Source organism: Haliotis rufescens, unplaced genomic scaffold (assembly GCF_023055435.1).
Source record: "Haliotis rufescens isolate VD_foot unplaced genomic scaffold, xgHalRufe1.0.p SCAF_6, whole genome shotgun sequence".
NCBI lineage: Eukaryota > Metazoa > Mollusca > Gastropoda > Lepetellida > Haliotidae > Haliotis > Haliotis rufescens.
In genome coordinates, this window is record NW_025964334.1 from 7,156,798 (window position 1) to 7,180,247 (window position 23,450).

The window sequence follows — 23,450 nt, forward strand, 5'->3', positions numbered from 1 at the left end:
TTTAAATCACACGAAGACATGGCCAGTCTTAGAAGAATGCGTGTAGCATTCACAACTCAGAAGACTTACTGACTGGTAAACCTACCATGAATCAACGGCATTAGACCCGTGAAGATCCGGGAAAGAATATGTCTTCAGCAACCCATGCTTGCCGTTAAAAGCGACTATGCTTGTAAGAGGCGACAACCGAATTGGGTGGTCAGACTCACTGACTTGGTTGATACATGTCATCGTATCCCAATTGCGTGGGTCGATGCTCATGATGTCAATCACTGGATTGTCTGGTCTAGACTCAATTATTTACAGACCGCTGTCATATAGATGGAATAATGCTAAGTGCGGCGTTAAACAACAAACGAACAAAACAAACCACTTATAATTATCCTGGTAAATGCTAACACAAGGTTAAACAAGTACTATTCAGTAAATATTCATTCAACAGCCCCCGGTGGGCATTCGGCGCTACAGGTACTATGTGACCAAAGCTTGGATCGGTGTCTTGGTTCATTGCGGTCACCATACCCCAACGGCATCGAGCTTTGCCCACAGTATCAATCACTTGATTGTCGATTATGTACGGGCCGCCATCATTTAGCTGGACTAATGGGGACTCCGGCGTCAAACAACGCACGCACGCACGCACGCACGCACGCACACACACACGTTAACACGAACACAATTATAATAAAAAATACAAACTTATTTTACTACATTTTAGAATACTCCAAAGTGTCACCAAAATGGCTTACTCTGAGAGTGTGGGTTCGATTCCGGCATGGGACTCCACCTCAAAAGTGCTAGAATATGTTCTTTACAATAATGAACTTGTAATCCTAAATACAATATTTTCCATTGTGGAATAGTCTTCACTCTTTACAATGTCCTTGTGTGCACGTCAAACTAATTACCTACAGAGCATACACAGGGACTGGAGAGTCTTCATGGTCTCTTCAAGGGGCCTCTTGAACACATTTGGATATTATTTCGTGAATTCAAGGAGCTTTGTATAGTCAATATTAATTTGAACAAAAGCAAGGGGCTATTTTCAGAAATAACTGACCCACGACCCCTCTGACCGGATCATTAATTTCCACTGCGACAGGGAAAATGGAAATAAACCACTTTTTTTATTATTTCACGTCGGAATCAAAATTCAGTGTCACAACGGAGATGGGAAAGACGGACAGTCTACGCCATTCGTCACCACTTGCCCCTTTCCGTAACCTGCTTGTCCATTTATAACACGGGTTGAATGTCAACGCGTTTGGTTTGAGATGTCGCTGCGAGGAGCTACAATATGTAACATGCAATGAACTGGAGCTTTGTGCTCTATCAATGGGAGGCTACTCTCAGATTTTGCGAGACTTGTTTACATGGACTATGAACCTGACAAGCACCTGCTAAATGTTCGAGATCCTGTAACCTAGGTCATAAGTAAGCTTCTATTAAAGTAAGTATTTTTGCAGTATAAACGTTCATTGATAAAAATCAAACAATATATATGGATGTGTCCCATCATTTATTCAGTATCGTAAATGCATTTTAATCCTCAATAAAATTAATCCTCAATGATCACCATGTTATATATAGCGTATATGTACTAGCCTATATATCATTTATAATTTGCCTTGTCCCTACTTCAGAATGTGTACTTCGACACATAATCAAATATCTAAAAAAGCAATAAATAACTGAAAAATACCGTAAGCTAATTGCATAGATCACCACAGGTTAGTACAGCTGCATCTCACTGTGTATTGTACAAAAGTAGGCTATATAGGACTACGACATATTTGTGACACAGCAAAAAATTTCCATACATTATCATTTTAAATTTTTAGCATTTACTTGCCTGAAACATCTTACCTGGTGACAGCTGTATAATTTGTTTTTGTAGATGATACACAGATATAGCCCAGATAGCAGTCAGACGTTGGGCCAACGTTGGGCCAACGTTATCACTTACGTTGGGCCAACGTTGGCTATCAACGTTGGCCCAACGTCATTTTGACCGGCGGCCCAACGTTGGGCCAACGTTGGCCGAACATCGTTGGTCCAACGTTGACCCAACGTTGGGCCAACGTTTCTTTGCCAACGTTGGGCCAACGTTGACCCAACGTTGGGACAACGATGTTCAGCCAATGTTGGCCCAACGTTGGGCCGCCGGTCAGAATGACGTTGGGCCAACGTTGATAGCCAACATTGGCCCAACGTTGATGGCCAACGTTGGATTACGTCTGTTTTATTCCTCACTATACCTCCCAGGCAGCCTGAAATGTTTGTACCAAGGTAGTTAAGACATCAGGTAACAAGCAATACATTCTGCAAGTTAGATTCACTCTGAACTCTTTCCATGAAAGAACATGCCAATGAAATGCGCTCTCTTCTGGCAGGGTACCTCAGCATACATAGATTGAAATAGGGCCAAGAAAAAATTCAAAATGTTTCAAATTACACGTGCAATTTCGTGCTATAATATTTACTTTCCAAAACCATTTTCAAGACTATGTGCAAATTGTTCACAAATGTTTCAACACTATTAAAAGATAAATGATTTTCCCACAAGTTTCCAAATTAAAAACCATCAGACAATAAGCCTGCCACAAATTGAAACGTTTAATTTTTCTTGGCCTTACCCCATACATTCAGCATTAGGGCAACGCTGAGACAAGCAAAATAGTCCATGCATAGGATGTCCTATGATCAATATACTTGATCTATTAAAAAATATGATAACAGCAACAAAATGACAATAGAATTCTGGTTTCGGTGACCTTTATTTATTTGTTACATGACAAATCAGAACTTGGGCTGAGTGGTTGAGGAGCCTTTTCAATCCTCAGATGTCAGAAGCACTTAACACAGGGATGATCTTCAACTGTATCCACGGTTCGTGTGCCTTGGTAACTGAATAAAACAATGACACAATTATAATAATGATAAGGCAAGGGACATTTTTTACATACAAAATGGTTGCCTTCCCCTAAATAATAATTTGATGTATGAAAAAAAGTCTCAGCAGTGCTACCTCCACCCATCCAAGTCATAAAACTGTTAAAAACTGCTAAAACTGGGAAGGTAGCATAGACAGTAATACCATGATGCTCTTGAATCATAGATAGGCAGAAAAGCTATTAACACTAAATGAACAAGAGTAAAGACTCATTCATTTTCCAAAGTTTAAAACATAGAAAAAGCATAATTATCAAAATCAAACTTTGCACTGCACATCAAGTTATAGGTCTCACAAATGTTGAAGAAAATAATTCTAAGTTCAAAACATGAAACAAATCATATTTTTTTCTGAAAATACACATATCAAAATCAACATTTTCACTGTACCTCTTTTATTACTATAGAAAGTGTTTCTTAAATTTGGAAAGAATCCATGCAGCAGTTCTCAAGTTAAAGGTCGCACAATGTTGAATTAAAAAAAAAACATTTTAGTTCAAAACATGTACAAAAATTATATTGTTTAATAAAATACACATATCAAAATCAACCTTTGCTGTGCATCCCATTTTTTAATATAAAAGTGTTCGTTAAATTTGGACAGAATCCATGTTCTCTAGTAGATCTCAAGTTATAGGTAGCACAATTGTTGAAATAAAAAATATTTTAAGTTCAAATCATAACAAAAGCTATATTTTCTTAGAAAATACACTAATCAAAACCAAACTTCACACTGCACCTCTCCTGTGGGTGTAGAAACTGTACCCATAATTGGAAAAGAATCCATGAAGTAGTGTTCAAGTGATAGGTCGCACAAAGGTTGAAATAAAAAGAAATATTTGAAGTCAAAAACATTTAAAGAATCTTATTTTTTTCAGAAAATATACATATCAAAATCAAACTTTACTTTGCACTGCACTCACACACAAAAATGTCTTTGGAAGGAAGGACGGACAGATAAACTTGATCACCCGCCCTTTTAGATTGGGGGTGTAATTAAATAAGAATCATCTAAATTTTTATTATTGAAGATGTTTGAAATATATTATTGCATCATGTATACCTTTCTGGCTGTGATGTGATGTAAACAAATATGCTTCCACAATACTGTAAACTCCACCTGAAAGAAAAATAGAAATCTCAAAGTATCACATTCTCAAATAAATCAGTAGAGATAAATCTGATTTACTAACAGTATGGTGTGAGTGGTGTTATTTTTGGCAAATAGTTTTATCAGCCAATAGAAATCAACTGTAATTATTCAAAAGCAATAACTTTACCTTTCTGCTGTACCTCACAAACTTGTGATCAAGTAAAAAATAATGCAAAATAGCATGCATATGTTGGCAAAGTTTCTAAAATCTGATGTGAAAAATAAACAAATAAATGAAAATTATATATTGCCAAATAAAGAGTTCCAACGTTGGAAGCATGAATGTTGAATAAGATTATGAATTGACCTTCCAATAAGTAATAGAAGTGTTAACACTGGTATTAAATTAAAATCGTGATTTTAGATTCTATTTTATTTTAAAAATATAAATATGAATATTTTCCATATAAATATGCCATGATATCTAAGTTCTAACATTTACAAAGATAGTAACGTTGGAAAAATTAACAAAATGCGATATCGGAGACAACACCAGATGAAGCTGAAACAGCTCTGTAAATATTTATTGAAATATATTATTCTCAATCGGAAATGATTTCATGACTATTTCGTACCCAATCTAATCCAATACGTTCCCTTCGTTCTAACCATTACTCCCCCGCGGTATGCACAAATAAAAAAGCGATTATGCCATTATCAATCCCTTTCAAATAACAACAAACACAATCCCACGGCCACTGATTTGTGATCGAAAACTGAACTCGCGATGTTGCCGACAACAGGGAAAAGCTCCGTACACTGATCAGTAGGAGTCTGCATGGTATTATTTTATCATGTACACGGAATGCTTTGAGTTTTGGAAGCCTCGTTCTGAATTGTTCAGTTTAGTTGATCTTTTTTACCGTAAAATTTCACAAGCGAGAACGAAATTGACCTTTTCAGTTGAGTTTGCTTGTTATTTTTAAACTTCCACGAGAATAGAAACAACCAGTATTCATTTACAAATACCACAGTCAGTGTTTGTTTAGGTAGTCATGTGGTCGCTCGCTGTCCGGTGACCACCAACTGTTAGAAACAGCTGAGATCGACACTCCATCTGAACTTACGCGACACGGTGCACATTTCTTTGCACTAACTTGTCCTCACGATCACGACAAACTTTATGACACGGACAAGCGCGACTTTTTTTGGGGTATGCTAGTAATAGTAAGCTATATATTTGCAAGCAATCAGAGTGACATATTCCTATTTGGCTTCGGGTCATGAAGTTTGTGGTGTTTTCAATTTCTGGAAAATAATTACTCGTGTTGATATTTCTGAATGAACAATGGTTGTTTTATTCTCGGGTACTGTTTGTACATCATATTAGATATTGATTAAACACTTACCTCCATATATTCGAGGAAAACAGTATTCCGATGATCGAACGTGTGCTTGTGTCTCGTCGTCTGCTCGTTGAGAGGCGCAAAAAACGCAGCGCCCTCTTAGTGAAGCTGTCAATTACGAGTAGCGCCCCTTGGAAATAATTTCCGAAATGCGACCTAACGTTGTAACAACGTTGGGCCAACGTATAAAATCCGACCGCGACACTGCCAACCATTGCCGACGTTGGGCCAACGTCTGAATGCTATCTGGGAGATTGAGCTGAATCATGCTTACAATTATGTCGCGGGGGGAATGTGACCGACTACCTATGATAAGAAATGGAGGGTCAGTGACCTGATTATTGAAGCCCAGTAACAATATGAAGCACTGTTCATGTAGGTTGTTATTATGTTATTGATGAAAAAAGATTTAATTATTTAATTTAAAGATACAGACAAAGCTCTATTAATTGTTGGATAGGCATTACTTAGAAGTTGACGGATGACAACGTAGACACAATTTATGGTTAACAACTTCTTTTAAAAGACTGTCTTGCTTGACAACAGTATACTGAAACAGTATTAAAGAAGTCGTTACCCATAAAGCACTACTATCCACTCACTTGCTCACACATTCGACAACCATGACTCCCGTGAAGATTCTGGATTAGGACTGATCTTCAGCAACCCATGCTTGTCGTAAGAGGTGACTAAGAGGATCGGGTGGTCAGGCTGACTTGTTTGATGCATGTCATCATATCCCAATTGTGTAGATCGATGCCATGGTGTCAGTCGTTGGACTGTCTGATCCAGACTGGATTATTTACAGACCGCCTTCATATAGATGGAATATTGCTGAGTGTGGTATTAAACAACAAACAAACAAAATCACCCATGCACTCTCACTCACCCACCCAACCACCCACTCTCCAATCACTCACGCAACCACTCACTCACCCAACCACTCATTCACTCACCCACCCAACCACCCACTCTCCAATCACTCACCAAACCACTCACTCACCCAACCACTCATTCACTCACCCACCCAACCACCCACTCTCCAATCACTCACCCAACCACTCACTCACCCAACCACTCATTCACTCACCAACCCACTCACTCACTCTCTCACCCACCCAACCACCCACTCTCCAATCACTCACCCAACCACTCACTCACCCAACCACTCACTCACTCACCCACCCAACCACCCACTCTCCAATCACTCACCCAACCACTCACTCACCCAACCACTCATTCACTCACCCACCCACTCACTCACCCACTCACTCACTTGTCTTCTTGTAGACAATCATGGCATCAAGACAGATCCCACAAGTGATGCGGAAGATCGTCTGTACCCAGCTGAGTCCCAAGTTCAGGGAGTCCACCTCCATCATCGAGGCCCCCATTCCGCAGCCTGGCCCCAAGGATGTGCTCATACAGAACCAGTATGTCATAATGAAAACTTACACACAACTGTGTACAACTTTTACGAGCACCACTGGCTCGTAGGTCAATAAAACATATTGTATTTTTTCAAAACATGTTTGATCAGGTTAAAGACATACTGTATAAAGGGGATCTCATGATGAAAACTTGCATACAAATGTGTAGGACTTTTCCAAGCAGGGATGTGAAATCTCCGTGGAAACGCGGAAAATTGCGTTTTTTTAAAACAGTAGTCCTTAAAAAAATACTCTGAAATATTATCATGATTCAGGACAACCGTCATGGATTGGCCTTTTTTCGATCAGAGCTTTCAGCATCAGATACGCCTTTATTATTATTCATGACACAATACTATTATTGTCGGATTATAGGTTTTTGGACATCGTACGTTTTCTATCACGAATACTTGCACTATAACGTTGGGTGTGGTGTCACACAGAAATTGTAAGTCATCAGATGATGGCTGTTTTTAAGATAAAGTTGTCTTTTAGCCTATAAGTGAATGAGACGTTTTTCAGTTGTTCACGTGATTAGTGAGAAAACTATGAATGTTTCTTCAGCGTCCGAAAAACCCATGACTTGGGAATATATGTTGTATTAATGTCTTATGTTTGCAATGTTATTTTGTTTTTTTCAACAAAAAGTCGAGCGTCACAGGTCAATAAAAAATAAAGTATTTTTCCAAAACATGTTTGATCAGCTTTAAGAAATGTTGTATAATAGAAAGGTCAAAGAGTCACTTTCTTTCTCATTTTGACATACTTTAAAATGTTTTAATTTATGCAAAAACAATCAAAGTGTGTCCTTCACCTCTATATAAACAGCTTTCTGTAGCCTCCATTTTTCTTATCCCATAATGAAATGAGTGTTCACCAATGTAATCAAATAGAATCATAAAAAAATAAATCCAATATTTCATTTTTATTCCACACTGAAAAATTTTGATCCATCAGATCCACAAACCAAGTCATTTACCACATCCACTCTCATCAACCCGGAGGGGCGGTCGCGTAGCCTAGTGGTTAAAGCGTTGGCTCGTCAAGCCGAAGACCCGGGTTCGATTCCCGATATGTGTACAATGTGTGAAGCCCATTTCTGGTGTCCCCCGCTGTGATATTGCTGGAATATTGCAAACAGCGGCGTAAAACCATACTCACTCACTCACTCACTCATCGACCTGGAAATATGCATCAAATGTTTGGAACTGTTTTGACTTTGTACTTGATCTCACAATAAGCGTGATGAGAGATGCTACAGCGTTCAGTGACAGGCATGTATTTCCAGGTATGTGGGCATCAATGCCTCGGACATCAACTACACAGCAGGGAGATACGATGCCACGCTTAAACCACCGTTCGACATCGGTTTTGAGGTAGGAACTTTTGTTTGTTTGTTGTTTAACGCTGCACTCAGCAATATTCCAGCTATATGACGGCGGTCTGTAAATAATCGAATATGGACCAGACACTCCAGTGATTGACATCATGAGCATCGATCCACGCAATTGGGATGCAATGACATGAATTAACCAAGTCTGACCACCCGATCCCTTTAGTTGCCTCTTATGACAAGCATAGTTGTCTTTTATGGCAAGCATGGGTTGCTAAAGACCCCGGATCTTCACGGGTACCAGGATGGAACTAAGCGTTAAGGACAGACAAGATCACATGATTCAACTAAGAAGTGTTAACCATGCCGTAATGGCATGTAGTCGTGTGTACAGATCACAGGTCACAATCAGGTGACGTTCGGTTGCAGAGGAAAGGTGGCTTAGTGACCGTGTTCGGCAGCTTGACTCCTGAGTGTATCTAGGGCTTCGTCCTGCCCCACACTGAAGGTATAGCACACTTGGGTGTCTCCTTAGGCAAGTGACTTTGTTTGAAATATAGCAGTGAATGGGTACCTGGTAGGATGAGATGGTATTGTGAATGTTAACCTTCTGGTGCCAACAGGCAGCTCGGGTTGTATACTACGCAGGGAGCTGAGAATGAAAATAGAGGTACGCTGATCCATTAACAGGGGTCATAATGGTTTCTAGCACCATGAGTAAGTGTTTGTCTGACATTCAGGGTATTACATCAGGTGTTTGTCTGACATTCAGAGGGGGCACCGGTGGCCCAGTCGTCTAAGGCGCCGCGATTCGCTGTGCAGAGTTGCGTCCCTTGGGCACGCCAGAAACCTATGATTGTGGGTTCGAATCCCGGTTCGCCCCAATTATGTTTCTAGGTTTGTCAGCACCATACCCGTGCTCGTGGGTTTCACCGAAGTGGTAAACGTCTGAGACCTGCATCACTTCGGGCTTTCCTCCCACATTAAGCTGACACGCCGCGATATAACTGGAATATTGTTAAAAGCGGCGTTAAACCCAACTCACTCACTCACTCACTCTGACATTCAGAGTATAACATCCAGTATTTCTCTCACTTTCAGGGTATAACATCCAGTATTCCTCTCACTTTCAGGGTATAACATCCAGTATTCCTCTCACTTTCAGGGTATAACATCCAGTATTCCTCTCACTTTCAGGGTATTGGTGAAGTGGTGGCTGCTGGTGATCAGAGCAAGGTGAAGGTCGGCCAGTCAGTCCTCTATATGGTGATGGGGGCTTTCACAGAATACAAGGTTTGAAAATTCAAGTTTTGAAATTATCCACAATAACAAATGCATGTAATGTCTTTTATTTCATTATTTACATTTGTTCTGACTCAAATCTATGATAGGGGCTTCAAATTGTCAAAACCGTGACATAAATCACACAATGTCATTTCTCCTGTGACATTATGTCAATGTAATTAGGGGATGCTGCAGGAATTTTGTCTTCTGTCTTCTGACACCATGTGATATACATGACTGATCAAGATTCAACATGGCTGACAGGAAGTGCTGTTTTTATGGCCCCTTACATCAATAAGAGCTCCTTATGGCATTGAACATTGTTTATGTGTTAGAAGGGACATACAGTACACTTCCTACTATTAGTTTCAGCCAAATCTATTGTTATTGTTTTTTCTAAAGAAATTATAATTGGCTGGGACTTGCCATATAAGATCCTCCAAATTTTAATTTTAAATTGCCATTGATTGAGTTGAACATCTATGTATATATTTGAGTTGAACGTGTAGGTGTATATTTGAGTTGAACGTGTAGGTGTATATTTGAGTTGAACGTGTAGGTGTATATTTGAGTTGAACGTGTAGGTGTATATTTGAATTGAACGTGTAGGTGTATATTTGAGTTGAACGTGTAGGTTTATATTTGAGTTAAACGTGTAGGCGTGTATTTGAGTTGAACGTGTAGGTGTATATTTGAATTGAACGTGTAGGTGTATATTTGAGTTGAACGTGTAGGTGTATGTTTGAGTTGAACGTGTAGGCGTATGTTTGAGTTGAACGTGTAGGTGTATATTTGAATTGAACGTGTAGGCGTATATTTGAGTTGAACGTGTAGGAATATATTTGAGTTGAACGTGTAGGTGTATATTTGAGTTGAACGTGTTGGCGTATGTTTGAGTTGAATGTGTAGGCTTATGTTTGAGTTGAACGTGTAAGTGTATATTTGAGTTGAACGTGTTGGCGTATATTTGAGTTAAATGTGTAGGCGTATGTTTGAGTTGAATGTGTAGGTGTATATTTGAGTTGAACGTGTTGGCGTATATTTGAGTTAATTGTGTAGGCGTATATTTGAGTTAAATGTGTAGGCGTATGTTTGAGTTGAACGTGTAGGTGTATATTTCAGCTTCTGCCAGCCAAACACGTGATTCCTGTTCCGAGTTCCAACCCAAAGTTACTTCCCTTTCCTGTGAGTGGGTTGACAGCTGCCATCAGTTTAGACAAGGTAAGCTTTCAACAGCTGATCTACATGATCACCGATCAGACTTACGCTCGTGTTAAAACATGACTCCAATGTTTTGGTTGAAAATGTATAACCTCGAGTGAATGCTTTTCGAGAGTTCAAGGTTTTACATTTTCAACCAGTGCCAAGGAGAAGTGATTTAAAAAAACATTGGGATACTTACAGTGAAGCAGTAGTTGAAGTATAAAATGAACAGTGGTCAAGAGAAAGACCACATGCAGCATGCAGACAACCGAAGTCATGACATGTAAGATTGAACACCCTTTCATCACCTGTCCTCCTCAATATAGAGTTTTAAGATTTTACTGAGCCCTAGTGACACATGAGACAACTTTATCATTACGTGTTCACAAGAACAGGGGGGCACGGGTGGCCCAGTCGTCTAGGGAGCAGCGATTTGCTGTGCAGAGTTGCGTCCCTTGGGCACGCCAGAAACCTATGATTTTGGGTTCGAATCCTGATTTGCCCCGATTATGTTTCTAGGTTTGTCAGCACCATACCTGTGCTCGTGGGTTTCACCAAAGTGGTAAACGTCTGAGACCTGCATCACTTCCGGCTTTCCTCCCCCATTAAGCTGACTTGCTGTGATCTAACTGGAATACTGTTAAAAGCGGCGTTAAACCAAACTCACTCTCACACTCACGAACAGAGACTTACCGGTATTTGAAATATGTTTATGTGACTATATCTGATCCCCCTTATGACCACCAGTAGAGTTGTTATGGTAACAGCTGGAGTTTATGATGAGTAATGATGCTGCTCTATTTGCCAGGTGGGGGAGATCCAGAAAGGAGAGAAAGTTCTTGTGACAGGTACGTAAATCATATCTTACGCTCTAGGAAGCATACATTGAGATAATGACTACCACTAGGAGGCCAACTATTTAATTGGGGAGGGGAATTTTTTTACAAATTAAATAAGTTTTCAGTCATTGCTTCAAAATAAAAACGTTTCAGAGAAGTCGAACTCTAGGAAGCATACAGTGAGATAATGACTACTACTAGGAGGCCAACTACAGTATTTAATTGGGGAGGGGAATATTTTTACAAATTAAATAAGTTTTCAGTCATTGCTTCAAAATAAAAACTCAGAGAAGTCGAACTGAAATTTTCATTTTCATTTATTTTTTTCACAACCAATTTTTTGTTTCTTTTGGACGATGATGCTGCCTGAGGTAACGATGAGGTGTGTTTGTTGTTGCAGCTGCAGCCGGGGGCACCGGGCAGTTTGCTGTGAGTGGCTACTGACAGTTGTTTTTGTGAACTTTGAACCTTTCCTCTTCCTGTTGAAATCTTTTCATTCAAAATTTCCTATGTCAAATACATGTAAATGCGAGTGTCCCATGAGAGTCAATCAGGTGGTCAGGCTCTGGGATTTGGGTGATTACAGGTCATGGTGTGTCACGGTGACCTGATGGCATATCACTGTGCCTGTGCAGGCATGTCACCATGCCCTGATTACAGGTCATCATCATGCCCTGATGGTGTGGATATCATGCCCTGATGGTGTGGATCATTGTTCATGCTTTCAGTCACTGGTTTATCAGGGTCCCGTTCCACAAAGCGATTGTAGCGCTAAGTCGATCGTAGCTCCCATATTTTAACATAGACTTACGACAGACGTAGCGCTAAGATTGCTTTGTGGAACGGGGCCCTGGTCCAGGCTTAATCATTTACAGACGTCCATCATACAGCTGAAATATTGCTGACTGCTGCATTGAGCAAAGTGACTCCTAAATATAGGTGTGTGTATTGGTGTTGTCTTAAGTTTCTTGAGTATCAGAAATAAGGAATCAGCTTACATGTTCTTTTGTCACATCAAAAACCGAATACATTCACACACTCCCAAATAATATATCATGCTACCTATCTTGAAGCCCTTTGAAGGTCAGGGTCAGAACTGGTCTTCAGCAACCCATGCTGTAAGAATTGATTAACTGGATTAGGTGGTACGGCTCGCTGACTTCGTTGATGCATTTATGTATATTGATGCTCATGTCAATCACTGGATTGTCTGGTCCAGACTCGTTTATTTACAGACCACCATCATATAGCTGTAATATTGCTGAGTGCATGTTAAACAACAAGTGACAAACTTGTCTCAGGACCAGCTCAGCGTCAAGACTTTGATGTTCCATATCAGGCCTACATGGTAGACATGTTTAGTGTTGATTATACTGTCTCTCTATCAGGTCCAACTGGCGAAGCTTGCTGGCTGTCATGTTATCGGTACATGTTCTAGCGAGGAAAAAGTGAAATTTCTAAAGGTATGTTTAAATAGGTAACTAATGATAATAGTCATACCAGAAAGAAATAACTACCTTTGGTCGACAGTGTGAACTCACTAGAGCTGAACAGATCAATTTGATAATGGGTATTACTGTAGGTACTTTGAAGTATATTACACTCTTGCATTTACAGGAATGTGCTAGCATGTGACTGACAATCTTGCCTTACCTCATAGCAAAACGGCTTTTGAAACTTCCAGTTCCGGGTAGAATAGGTCTTCAGCAACTAATGCTTGCCGTAAAAGGTGACTACGGGTATGCTTGTCGTAAAAGCCGACTAATGGGATTGGGTGGTCAGGCTCGCTGACTTGGTTGATGCATGTCATCGTATCCCAATTGTGTGGATCGATGCTCATGATGTCAATCACTGGATTGTCTGCTCCAGACTCGATTATTTACAGACCATATTAAAGACAAAGTAGACACAATTTAGAAATAACAACCTCTTTTTTTATCGTAAGTTGTTATCCATAAGTATGTCATCTGTCAACTTCTAAGCAATGCCTCTCAAACAATATATTAAAGATAGTCATCAAGCAACACCATAAGTCTGGAAGACCTAAAGTAGCATGTGACCTAAGTATTCGTCAATGGTATTCTCTTTCTCCACAGGACACCAATGTTATAATTAACATTTAAGTCCATTGTAAAGAAAAAACAACTGTGCTCCTAAATAGTGCTAAAATGTTAGCCTCATTTTGGAGGGGCGGTCGGGTAGCCTAGTGGTTAAAGCGTTCACACGTCACGCCAAAGACCCGGGTTTCGATTCCTGACATGGGTACAATGTGTGAAGCCCATTTCTAGTGTCCCCCGCCGTGATATTGCTGGAATATTGCTAAAAGCGGAGTAAAAAAACCAAAACTCACTCATTTTGGATTTAAAGGCGCTTGGAATGGGTCCTTGATGATGGTGATTGCCTGGTCACAATGGCTGCGGTGCATGAATATTCAGCTCTTGGAAGGCAGCCGAACTCAAAGCAGTGACTGAATAACTGTGTATCATGGCTTACAATGGCATGTAACACCACACACTCAAAAATGAACGAACGAAGGAACGAACAAAAGGAACGAACAACAAACGAACGAACGAACAGGAGTCATTATCACTTCCTATGTATGAATTGTCTATGTGTTGCGACTATGTTGAAGTCAGACATTTGAAAAAGAATTGATGTAAAAAATATAATTATTTCCATGTAATTGTATTTACACCTTTCTAATAGAGTCTTGGCTGCGACAGACCCATCAACTACAAAGTGGAGAGTGTCAAAGAAGTCTTGAAGAAGGAATACCCGGTAAGTTAGATAGTTGTCAGAGAGTAAAACTCGACATCAGTATGAATACTATCAGAGTATCCTGAACAAGATTAGCTCAATTTTACAAACAGTGAAAACTTGAAGACGAACTGTCTTCATTGAAGCTACAGCTCCTTAATACCACCACAGGGACACCTTGTCTGGTGATAGTCCTTGAGATCATAAAGAAAAGTTTTTGTGACAAGCAGTGAGCCAATTAATGTTTTCGAGGGACAACAAAATTACATCATCTTAAATGGTATCCGAGTTTAAACGTTGTATGTTAAACATAACTGTACTATTTTTGTAGATTTTTTTGTAAACGAGACAGTGTAGATCTATATAGAATACACCAAGTTCTGAAGTTCTGTAGGTGGAAGCAGTATATTCATAATGGTACAGTTTCCAAATTCAGTTTCTGCTATGATGTGTTTTGCAGGGCGGTATTGATGTGGTGTACGAGTCTGTGGGAGGAGAGATGTTTGATACTTGTGTCAACAGGTAGATATTCTTGTACAATGTTTGTTTGCTGTTTTAAAGTCACACTATTCCAGCTAATGATGGCGGTCTGTAAAAAATCGTGTCTGGAACAGTCAATCCAGTGACTGACATCATGAGCATTGATTTATGCGACTGGGATATGCGACATGCATCAAGCAAGTCAGGGGCCGTGACACTCCGATCCCGTTAGTCGCCTCTTATGACAAGCATGGATTGCTGCAGATCAACCCGGGTCTCTTGTACCACGGGGCGGTCAGGTAGCCAAGTGGATAAAGCTTTCACTCATCACACCGAAGACCCAGGTTCGATTCCCGACATTTTCTGGTCTCCCCAGCTGTGATATTGCTGGAATACTGCTATAAGCGACATAAAAACCATACTCACTTGTATCACAACTGAAGTACGCATTAGTTTCCTGTTGAACCAAGTGTACATAACTGTGATTGGTTTGTTTTAACACCACTGTCAGCAATATTCCAGCTATATAGCAAAGATCAGAACCAGAGAAACTAGTGGTTGATATTCTGAGCAGAATCCATCAAGTCACCGAGTCCGACCATCTTCCCAGATAGGTTGCTGGTGTCCAACTCTAACCTGGAATCTCCACAGCAGTTAACTGTATTTCGTTTGATATGTTTGGGTGTTTATTACCTAGTGATTTGAATGATGCAGAGCTCCAGATAAGCTGCGTATCTGCGTAAAATACGCATCAGAAATGCAGAAATACACAGTAAAATATAATCCAAGCGTATCAAATACGCAACGAACATTACAGATACGCTACAAAAATAAAACTTGTGCGTATCATCAAAATATTGTGAAGTAACTCTGCGTATTCGATTAGCAAATCAGCAACTCCACGATGACAGTTACATCATGATCATTTGCCATCACACTTTCTTGTGGAAGTATCGTGGTATTTTTGAGTCCTATAAAGCTCTCGAACCCACACGACACCAGTTTGCAGGGACTAGATGAATAGTGTTTTTAAATATTAAACTTAAATACCCACATGTGTAAAAACTAGTGGGTAACAGACATTTGAATACGCAGATAGAATTACTGATACCCAATGATTTTAAAATGCATGGGTAAAATACCCACAACACCAAAAGCTTATCTGGAGCTCTGATGATGTGGTTGTTTTGGTAATTCATTAAATGTGTGGACCACCCCTATGGTGTAGTGATAGATTGTCTGTCTAGAGAGTAGTTCGATTCCCGCCAAATCATACAAAAAGCTGTTAAAAGATGGTACTTGTTGTTACCCTGCCTTGAGCTCGGCATGAAGGGGCTAAAACAAGGACTGGTCGGCTCGGAGTCAGTATGCTGTGTCTGAGAGGGGTATGCATGTTAAACTACAGCATGGTATCTCATTAGGCTAGCACTATAAAACAGGCTTTAATCTGGACTAGTGCAAGAGCTATAATGTTGAATGCAATGTTATCCCCATGTCACCTTACTTCATCTTCCAGAAGCAAGGGAGTTAACTGACTTTAAAAGTTCAGTTTCCACCCTTGCCGAACTAGGCTGGAATTCCGGAGTTACATTTTGGCTGAACTAAAGAGTCGATGCATAGTCCATTCAAATTCATGTTACAAAGTAGACATTCAGTTTGTAAACAACGTGATGATTTCAGTCGACTGCAGCATTTGCAAAGCATGTGTACCGTCAACTGGTCATTGACATATATTTTGCAAATATTTTCATGTTTTTAATCAAGGTGCTCAAGTGATCTGATGCACTTTGCGGGTAAGACCCGTTTGATTGTTGTATAGGTCTTGATTATCGATCAGATCATCTAAACTGGCGCCGCCATTTTGTTTGAAGCAAATGCAAGTGATATGAGAGATGGTATCTGATTGGTCAATAGGAGGGAAATAGAAGGGACATAACTCGCAATAACCACTGGTGGCGCTGCGATTGAGTCTAGAAATTCCAGCCTAGTGTGGCAAGGGTGGAAACTGGAGTTTTATAGTAAGTGTACGCCCTTGTATCAGGGAGATGACCTTACCTCACCTCATGCACGTTTGAAGCTTAGTTTATGTTTTTGTTCTCAGTTTGGCAACAAAGGGTCGGTTGATCGTGATTGGCTATATCTCGGGCTATGAGAGTCAGACTGGGTTCAAACCTTCACGGACATCAGCTCTGCCACAACGGGTAAGTCAACAGATGTTTGCCAAATGGACCAAATTTCTTCTGTGAAAACAGAATATCCTAACACATTGTTTCCAGTTGTAAGATAAGGCTGTATGACTCATTTTTACAATTCCTTATTTGCTTTAGTTTGCATTTTGAATCATCCCTGCCTGTGGTTTCCTAGTTCATAACAATCCATTAATTGTTCTGTGTGATGATTATGTTGCATGCACGACAAACAGATGCATTACGGTAAACATAATTAGAAAATGTGTTGATCCTCTGCAATGTATAAATGTACAACATACTTGTTTAGAGGGGTGGTGGAGTAGCTTAGTGGTTAAAGCGTTCGCCCGTCACGCCGAAGACCCGGGTTCGAGTCCCTAAATGGGTACAATGTGTGACACCCATGTCTGGTGTCCTCGGCCGTGATATTGCTGAAGTGAAGAATAAAACACGTTCCGAGGTTTTGGTTGAAAATGTAAACCCGCCTGGTCGGCCCTTAGGATCTTTCCGACCAGGCGGGGTTTACATTTTCAACCAAAACCTCGGAACGTGTTTTATCTGACTTATAAACCGACAAAGTTAATTCTAATTGAGATACGCAATAACGAGGATCTATATATGCAATATAACGAGACTATAAACGCATCCGTGAGCTATGTTGAGTGACGACTACAGGTGTCATGCACGTGCTGGTCGTGCACGCACGTGAGCGTGAGCGTCTCCGTCATAATGTGGACAGCTTACAGTCGAGTTTCATTTAGTGGCAAGATGTGGGAGAGAGAGGAAGGTGACGATTTATTTCTCACACAAACGAAAACTAAAAATGCAGATGACTGTGACGAAGAACAGCCCGATGAAGATGAATTTGGGGCCTGCAAAGAATATCATTGTAAATGTCAACTTCAATTAAAGTGAAGAAAATCTAGTATTGTGTTTTTTTACAAATAAAGGGTATGGAAGTCCTGGGGACTTACTGTGGAAGACCCAGGGACTTGATCTGAAATATGTAACTTTTTATAACGATGAAAATCAAGTCACCGGGTCTCCCACAGTAAGTCCCGGGTTTTCTATGCAAGTAAAACCTCATGCGGGTCTTTCTCAAGTTTGAAGAAACCTAACGATCAATACAAATGAACACTCTCTGAGGTTTATAAATATTGCTAAAACCGTGTAAAACCAGACTCACTCACTCTGAACACACACACACACACACACACACACACACACACACACACACACACACACACACACACACACACACATCCTTCATATCATGATTTAATCTTAAGTCGTATGTGTTGATTTTTGTGTAACATTTTTTTAAATTTTATTATTCCAGCTTCTGCCCAAATCAGCAAGTGTCCGAGGTTTCTTCTTGTTTCATTACACCAACTATATACAGGAGTACATGGCCAAACTCATCACACTCCTCTCCCAGGGCAAGCTGCAGAGCGTGATAGACCAAGGGGAGACAACTCCCACAGGGCCCTTTGTAGGGCTGGACAGTGTTGCAGATGCTATAGATGTGAGTACACATAGGTGGTGAGTGAGTGAGTGAGTGTTGCTGAGGTCAGCACTACATCAGTTATGTCACAATGGCTTGTAAGTTGTCAAGTTGGGGTCAGGAAAACCAGTGGTTGACAGCATGAGAAAGATGCATGTTATTGAGGTCTGATGACACACATTTACCCAGGTTACATTTTCATGCTTTTCATCAGAGACCATATAATCTATTATATGGTCTCTGTTTTCATGAAACACATTGGGTTCTGAGATTCCATTCTGCTTCATTTTCCATGGGTGAGGATGAAAAATAACATTCATTTTCTCGAATAAAGTCTGAAAGGAGAGAGAAGATTGGTGGTTCGATCTCTGTCGGCATCAGTTGTAAATATCATTGCCCATTCCTTCAATCACTGGTTTGCCTTTACAGGTCATTGTGATGTAGCTGGAATATTGCTAACGTTGAAATACATTCACTTATTATGTACTCGTTTAAAGAAGATAATTGGTGACTAAATATATAAAAAAATAGATAAAAAATATATTTTAAGGCTTTCACTTATATTATAAATATTCTTGTTTCTTCTTTTCAATTAATGTTTTAATGACTAATGATATATTAGGAAGCAGGACTGTTTTACTTGTGTGTCAAGCCTTACTGGAGATGCTGTATGCTACTGTTGCAGTACATGTACCAAGGCACGAACAAGGGCAAGGTCGTGGTTCAGCTGAAGGCCTCCACATCCAGCAAGCTGTAAAAGCAGTCACCAGGACAGTAGTACACTGAATTTTCCAGGCAATGTTTCCGGACACTGCAATCAAAGACAATTTGTGAAATCAGGGATCTCTTAAAAATGTCAATATGTCTTCCCCCAAAGATTGGATAACGAGTTCTTCTTGGCAAGGGCAAGACAATATCATTAATCAAATCTGTTACTCCAGTGAAATACCTCACTACATGAAGATCTGACAAGCCCTATCAGGTGAACTATCTAAATCAGCCAATCAGGCCTCTAAATTCATTGAGCAGAATTATTACATTTTGTATCATTAAGATGAACATAAACGACCAGTTCCAAATGGAAATAATAAAGGTTGAACTGTGTTTTGTTTAGAATACACTTATTGTGTTACTTGTTTGATGACGCTCCCATCATGTTCTGAAGTTTCATGAGACTATTCTGAGTGTTGTGAGACCTGTGCCTTGAATAAATCAATTGTGAAGTCCCTACAAACCGAGTATGTCACGCCATCAACTCCAGGAGAGATTCCCATCATGCATCTATATTGTTTCAGCAGCGGAATATTACGGGTGCCATGGCAGCTTCCTCAAAAGGGAGTACCTTCAAAGGATGCTTGCGTTTGTGGGTTTTCTTTTGTGAAAATCAAAATTTCTGGTTTTGGTAAGGAACTGAAGCCAAAAGCTGTTTTAGGAAGCTGATATCTGATTGGCTCAAGAACACACACATCCTTCATATAGAATGGGCTGTCAAGGTTCACTTGAGACAGTCTGCGAGGTGGTTGTAGGGTCATGGTATGGGGTTGCAGACAGGAACATGGGTGTAAATGATCTGATTTTATTTGGATTGATGGGAAGCCTACATCATGTGGCCGTAACCATCTTGCTACACAGATGTGTTGATCATCACGCCAAGATGCAGGAGTGAATCAAATTTGAGGTTAATTGAGAATATTAGACATGAAAAAGAAAGAATAGCTTTTAACCCAAAATAAGTAATCATCATCATTCTCACCCCTGGGTGTCATCAAGTTGTGAAAGTCATCCAAAACACATCGTGTGTTTAGGAATATCTTCTTTACAAATTGGTAGCAGTATACAACCACCGCTGATTGAATGATTGATAATCTGTCATGTAATTTGGAAATAAAGCTATTTCTATATCAGATCTTATGTCTTGCAATGCATTGTTCCATCAAGCTGACACACTGTGAGTGAGTATGGTTTTACACTGCTTTTAGCAATATTCCAGCAATATCACGACGTGGGGCACCAGAAATGGGCTTCACACATTGTACCCATGTCGGGAATCGAACCCGGGTCTTCGGCGTGACGAGCTGACACACTGTGATATGACCATCTCCGTGGTCTTGTGGTAGAGCATCCACCCGGAGAGTGGAAGGTTGTATACCCAGCCGCTTCAAAAGAAGTTAAAAGATGGGACTTGTTGTTACCCTGCCTGGCATTCGGCTAAAACAAGGACTGGTCGGCTTGGAGTCAGTATATTGTGTCTGAGTGGTAGAGCTGGATATCGATCCAGATCATAAAGATCTATAATCGTTAACTAAACATTGATCAATTATCAATAAATATTGGAGAAGTATCTTTGAGTAAATACACAAAACAAATTCCTAAAAAAATCTACATGTTTCACACAACTGGTGAGTGATGGCACATCTATGCAGGGTTTACTTTGTGGACATTTGAGATATAACAAAAACAGTTACTTTCCATCTGCAGCAATTAACATTATTGACAATAACAAGTCTGTGTTGGTAAATCTAAATTTTATTTCTTCATAATAGTTTATGTAAGGTATTATAGATGACACAATTTTCATATCTTTAATGGTTTGTAGTTCTTCCCATTGAGGGGCAGTCGGGTAGCCTAGTGGTTAAAGCGTTCGCTCGTCACACGGAAGACCCAACATGGGTACAATGTGTGAAGCCCATTTCTGGTGTCCCCTGCCGTGATATTGTTGGAATATTGCTAAAAGCGGCGTAAAACAATACTCACTCACTCACTCTTGCCATCGATGATATTTGGCCAGCCATCATGGCCAAACTGAGTGGTGTATTCATGTTAAAACACACACACACACACACACACACACACACACACACACACACACTTCTCGCAATGTAAGTGCATTTCACCTCACTGTGATATGACTGAAATACTGTTCAAGAGTGAACTTAAATTCATTCACTCGCTAATGAGACAAGGTGGCAGTGCATCCTCCAAATGGATGAAGTAGGCTCGGCCCAATTAGATTCATTTCTTTCAAACACTAGTTCATTATTTGATTGTGTGGAACAACAAGCCAGTGCAATGTCTAGTTTCACACATGGCACAAAATGCTACATCTAGACCTAGGAATTCCACATGGGGACAGACCAAGGACCATACTCCTGGAACAACCATTCCTATAGACATTAAGAAGAAGAAGAAGAATCACCCAAACCCTCTTTAATCTGTAAATTATTATTGTTGTTGTTTTTATTATTAGTATAAGAACAATAATATTAAATTATGTAAAAGCTGGTAGTGAACAGAGAGTCATTGAGAGCGAGTGCGTGAGTGTGTTTGGTTTAACACCGCTTTTAACAGTATTCCAGTTATATCACAGCGTGTCAGCTTAATGTGGGAGGAAAGCCCGAAGTGATGCAGGTCTTAGACGTTTACCGCTTCGGTGAAACCCACGAGCACGGGTATGGTGCTGACAAACCTAGAAACATAATCGTGGAGTCATTGAGAGATAAAGGCGGATTGGAACATATGTGTTTTTAACAATCCCTTAATTCATCGTCCTAGGCACTCTTGATTTGTTTCAATGTGTTGGACTGGTCTTGCGAAAACAGCGGTCACCAAATAATTTCGAACTGTTTAACATCTGGTGAGTGAACATTTAAAAAAAATTCCGCCACACTCAATTTAAACTGTATGTTTGTTTGTTTAACGACGGACTGACAGCGGCTTGTAAAAAATCGATTCAGGACCTGACAAACCAGTGACTGAAAGCATGAACAAAAACGAATGCAGTCGAGGATGGATAAGGCGCAATCACAGCCAACCTCTTCAGTGACTCTTGTCAAGTGTGGGATGCTGGTAAGGTAGTCTCCCTGTTATCATCATGAGGATCTAACAATCAACTAAAACACAAACAAACGGTAACCAAGACAGCTGCTTTGGAAGAAGCAAGTTATTTGGTTACCAGGTGATACAACGTCAACATGCTTGTACTGGTTGATTGGTTAAAGGTTTCGACCAGTGAAGATCGGGGTAGAATAAGTCTTCAGCAACCCATGATTGCTGTAAAAGGCGACTATGCTTGTCGTAAAAGGCGACTAACGGGATCGGATGGTTAGGCTTGCTGACTTGGTTGATGCATGTCATCATATCCAAATTGCGTGGATCGATGCTGATGATATCGATCACTGGATTGTCTGGTCCAGACTCGATTATTTACAGACCGCCGTCATATAGTTGGAAAATTGCTGAGTGCGCCGTTAAACAACAAACAAACGTTGCAAACGAAAACGGTTAAAGGTTTCACAGCGTCACGTCCTGGCTGTTGACACCCGTTTGATAAGCTACAGCAAACTACGGATATAACGAACTCAAAGGGACCACTAATTTTAGTTCGTTATAACCGTAGTTCGTTATAAGCATATATACAACATAACTACAGCAATTAGTCGGGACAAAAAAGTAAGTTCGCGATATCCGTCAGTTCGTTATAAGCGTGTTCGTTATTAACGTAGTTTACTGTAGTTGAAAACGTCAATAACTGGGGACTCGATTCAATAAAGGGACGCTGTGAAGACCACCGATCAAATGCCAAGACCAAGTGTGAGTTGTGAACGACGTTACACACAGTATGGGAGTGAGTGAGTGAATTAGTGTGTGTGTGAGCTGTGCCCAGTCCGTGCGTTTGATTAAGAAAATCTGGTGGTTATAAACATAATACTTATGGCGTCTTTATTCAACAAAATTCCACGTTTCTACAACCCTCTACAGTACCATGTGGACAGACCCGTGAAGATCCGGGTTAAAATTGGTCTTCAACAATTTATGCTTGCCGTAAAAGGCGACTATCGGGATCGGGTGGTCAGTCTCGCTGACTTGGTTGATGCATGTCATCGTATCTCAACTGCGTGGATCGAACTCGATTATTTACAGACCGCCGTCATATAACTGGAATATTGTTGAGTGCGGCGTTAAACAACACACAAACAAACCACG

At 40.2% G+C, this 23,450-nt stretch overlaps 1 protein-coding gene and 1 long non-coding RNA gene across 2 annotated transcripts; one reads left to right on the forward strand and one right to left on the reverse strand.

Moving 5' to 3' along the window:
• The first annotated feature begins 1,321 nt into the window (after window positions 1-1,321).
• On the forward strand, window positions 1,322-20,373 carry LOC124143982 (prostaglandin reductase-3-like). Its single transcript, XM_046513186.2, has 13 exons — window positions 1,322-1,450; window positions 6,742-6,884; window positions 8,170-8,257; window positions 9,412-9,507; window positions 10,621-10,719; window positions 11,510-11,549; window positions 11,941-11,969; window positions 12,929-13,003; window positions 14,247-14,318; window positions 14,758-14,819; window positions 16,879-16,978; window positions 18,303-18,488; window positions 19,153-20,373. Exons 2-13 carry the CDS (start codon window positions 6,748-6,750, stop codon window positions 19,222-19,224), a joined length of 1,056 nt encoding a protein of 351 aa, XP_046369142.2. The 5' UTR covers window positions 1,322-1,450; window positions 6,742-6,747; the 3' UTR covers window positions 19,225-20,373.
• Window positions 2,762-5,698, reverse strand: LOC125374736. Its single transcript, XR_007218736.1, has 3 exons — window positions 5,455-5,698; window positions 4,016-4,072; window positions 2,762-2,907 (listed from the first exon to the last, which is right to left on the reverse strand). It is a non-coding gene; the product is annotated as an uncharacterized LOC125374736 (long non-coding RNA).
• Window positions 20,374-23,450: the final 3,077 nt, after the last annotated feature.

Coding starts and splice junctions, on each gene's coding strand:
- LOC124143982 (XM_046513186.2), top strand. CDS start 6,748: ATGGCATCAAGACAGATCCCACAAGTGATGCGGAAGATCGTCTGTACC. Junction 8,258..9,411: donor CGTTCGACATCGGTTTTGAG/GTAGGAACTTTT, acceptor TCTCACTTTCAG/GGTATTGGTGAAGTGGTGGC. Junction 14,820..16,878: donor TTTGATACTTGTGTCAACAG/GTAGATATTCTT, acceptor TTTTGTTCTCAG/TTTGGCAACAAAGGGTCGGT.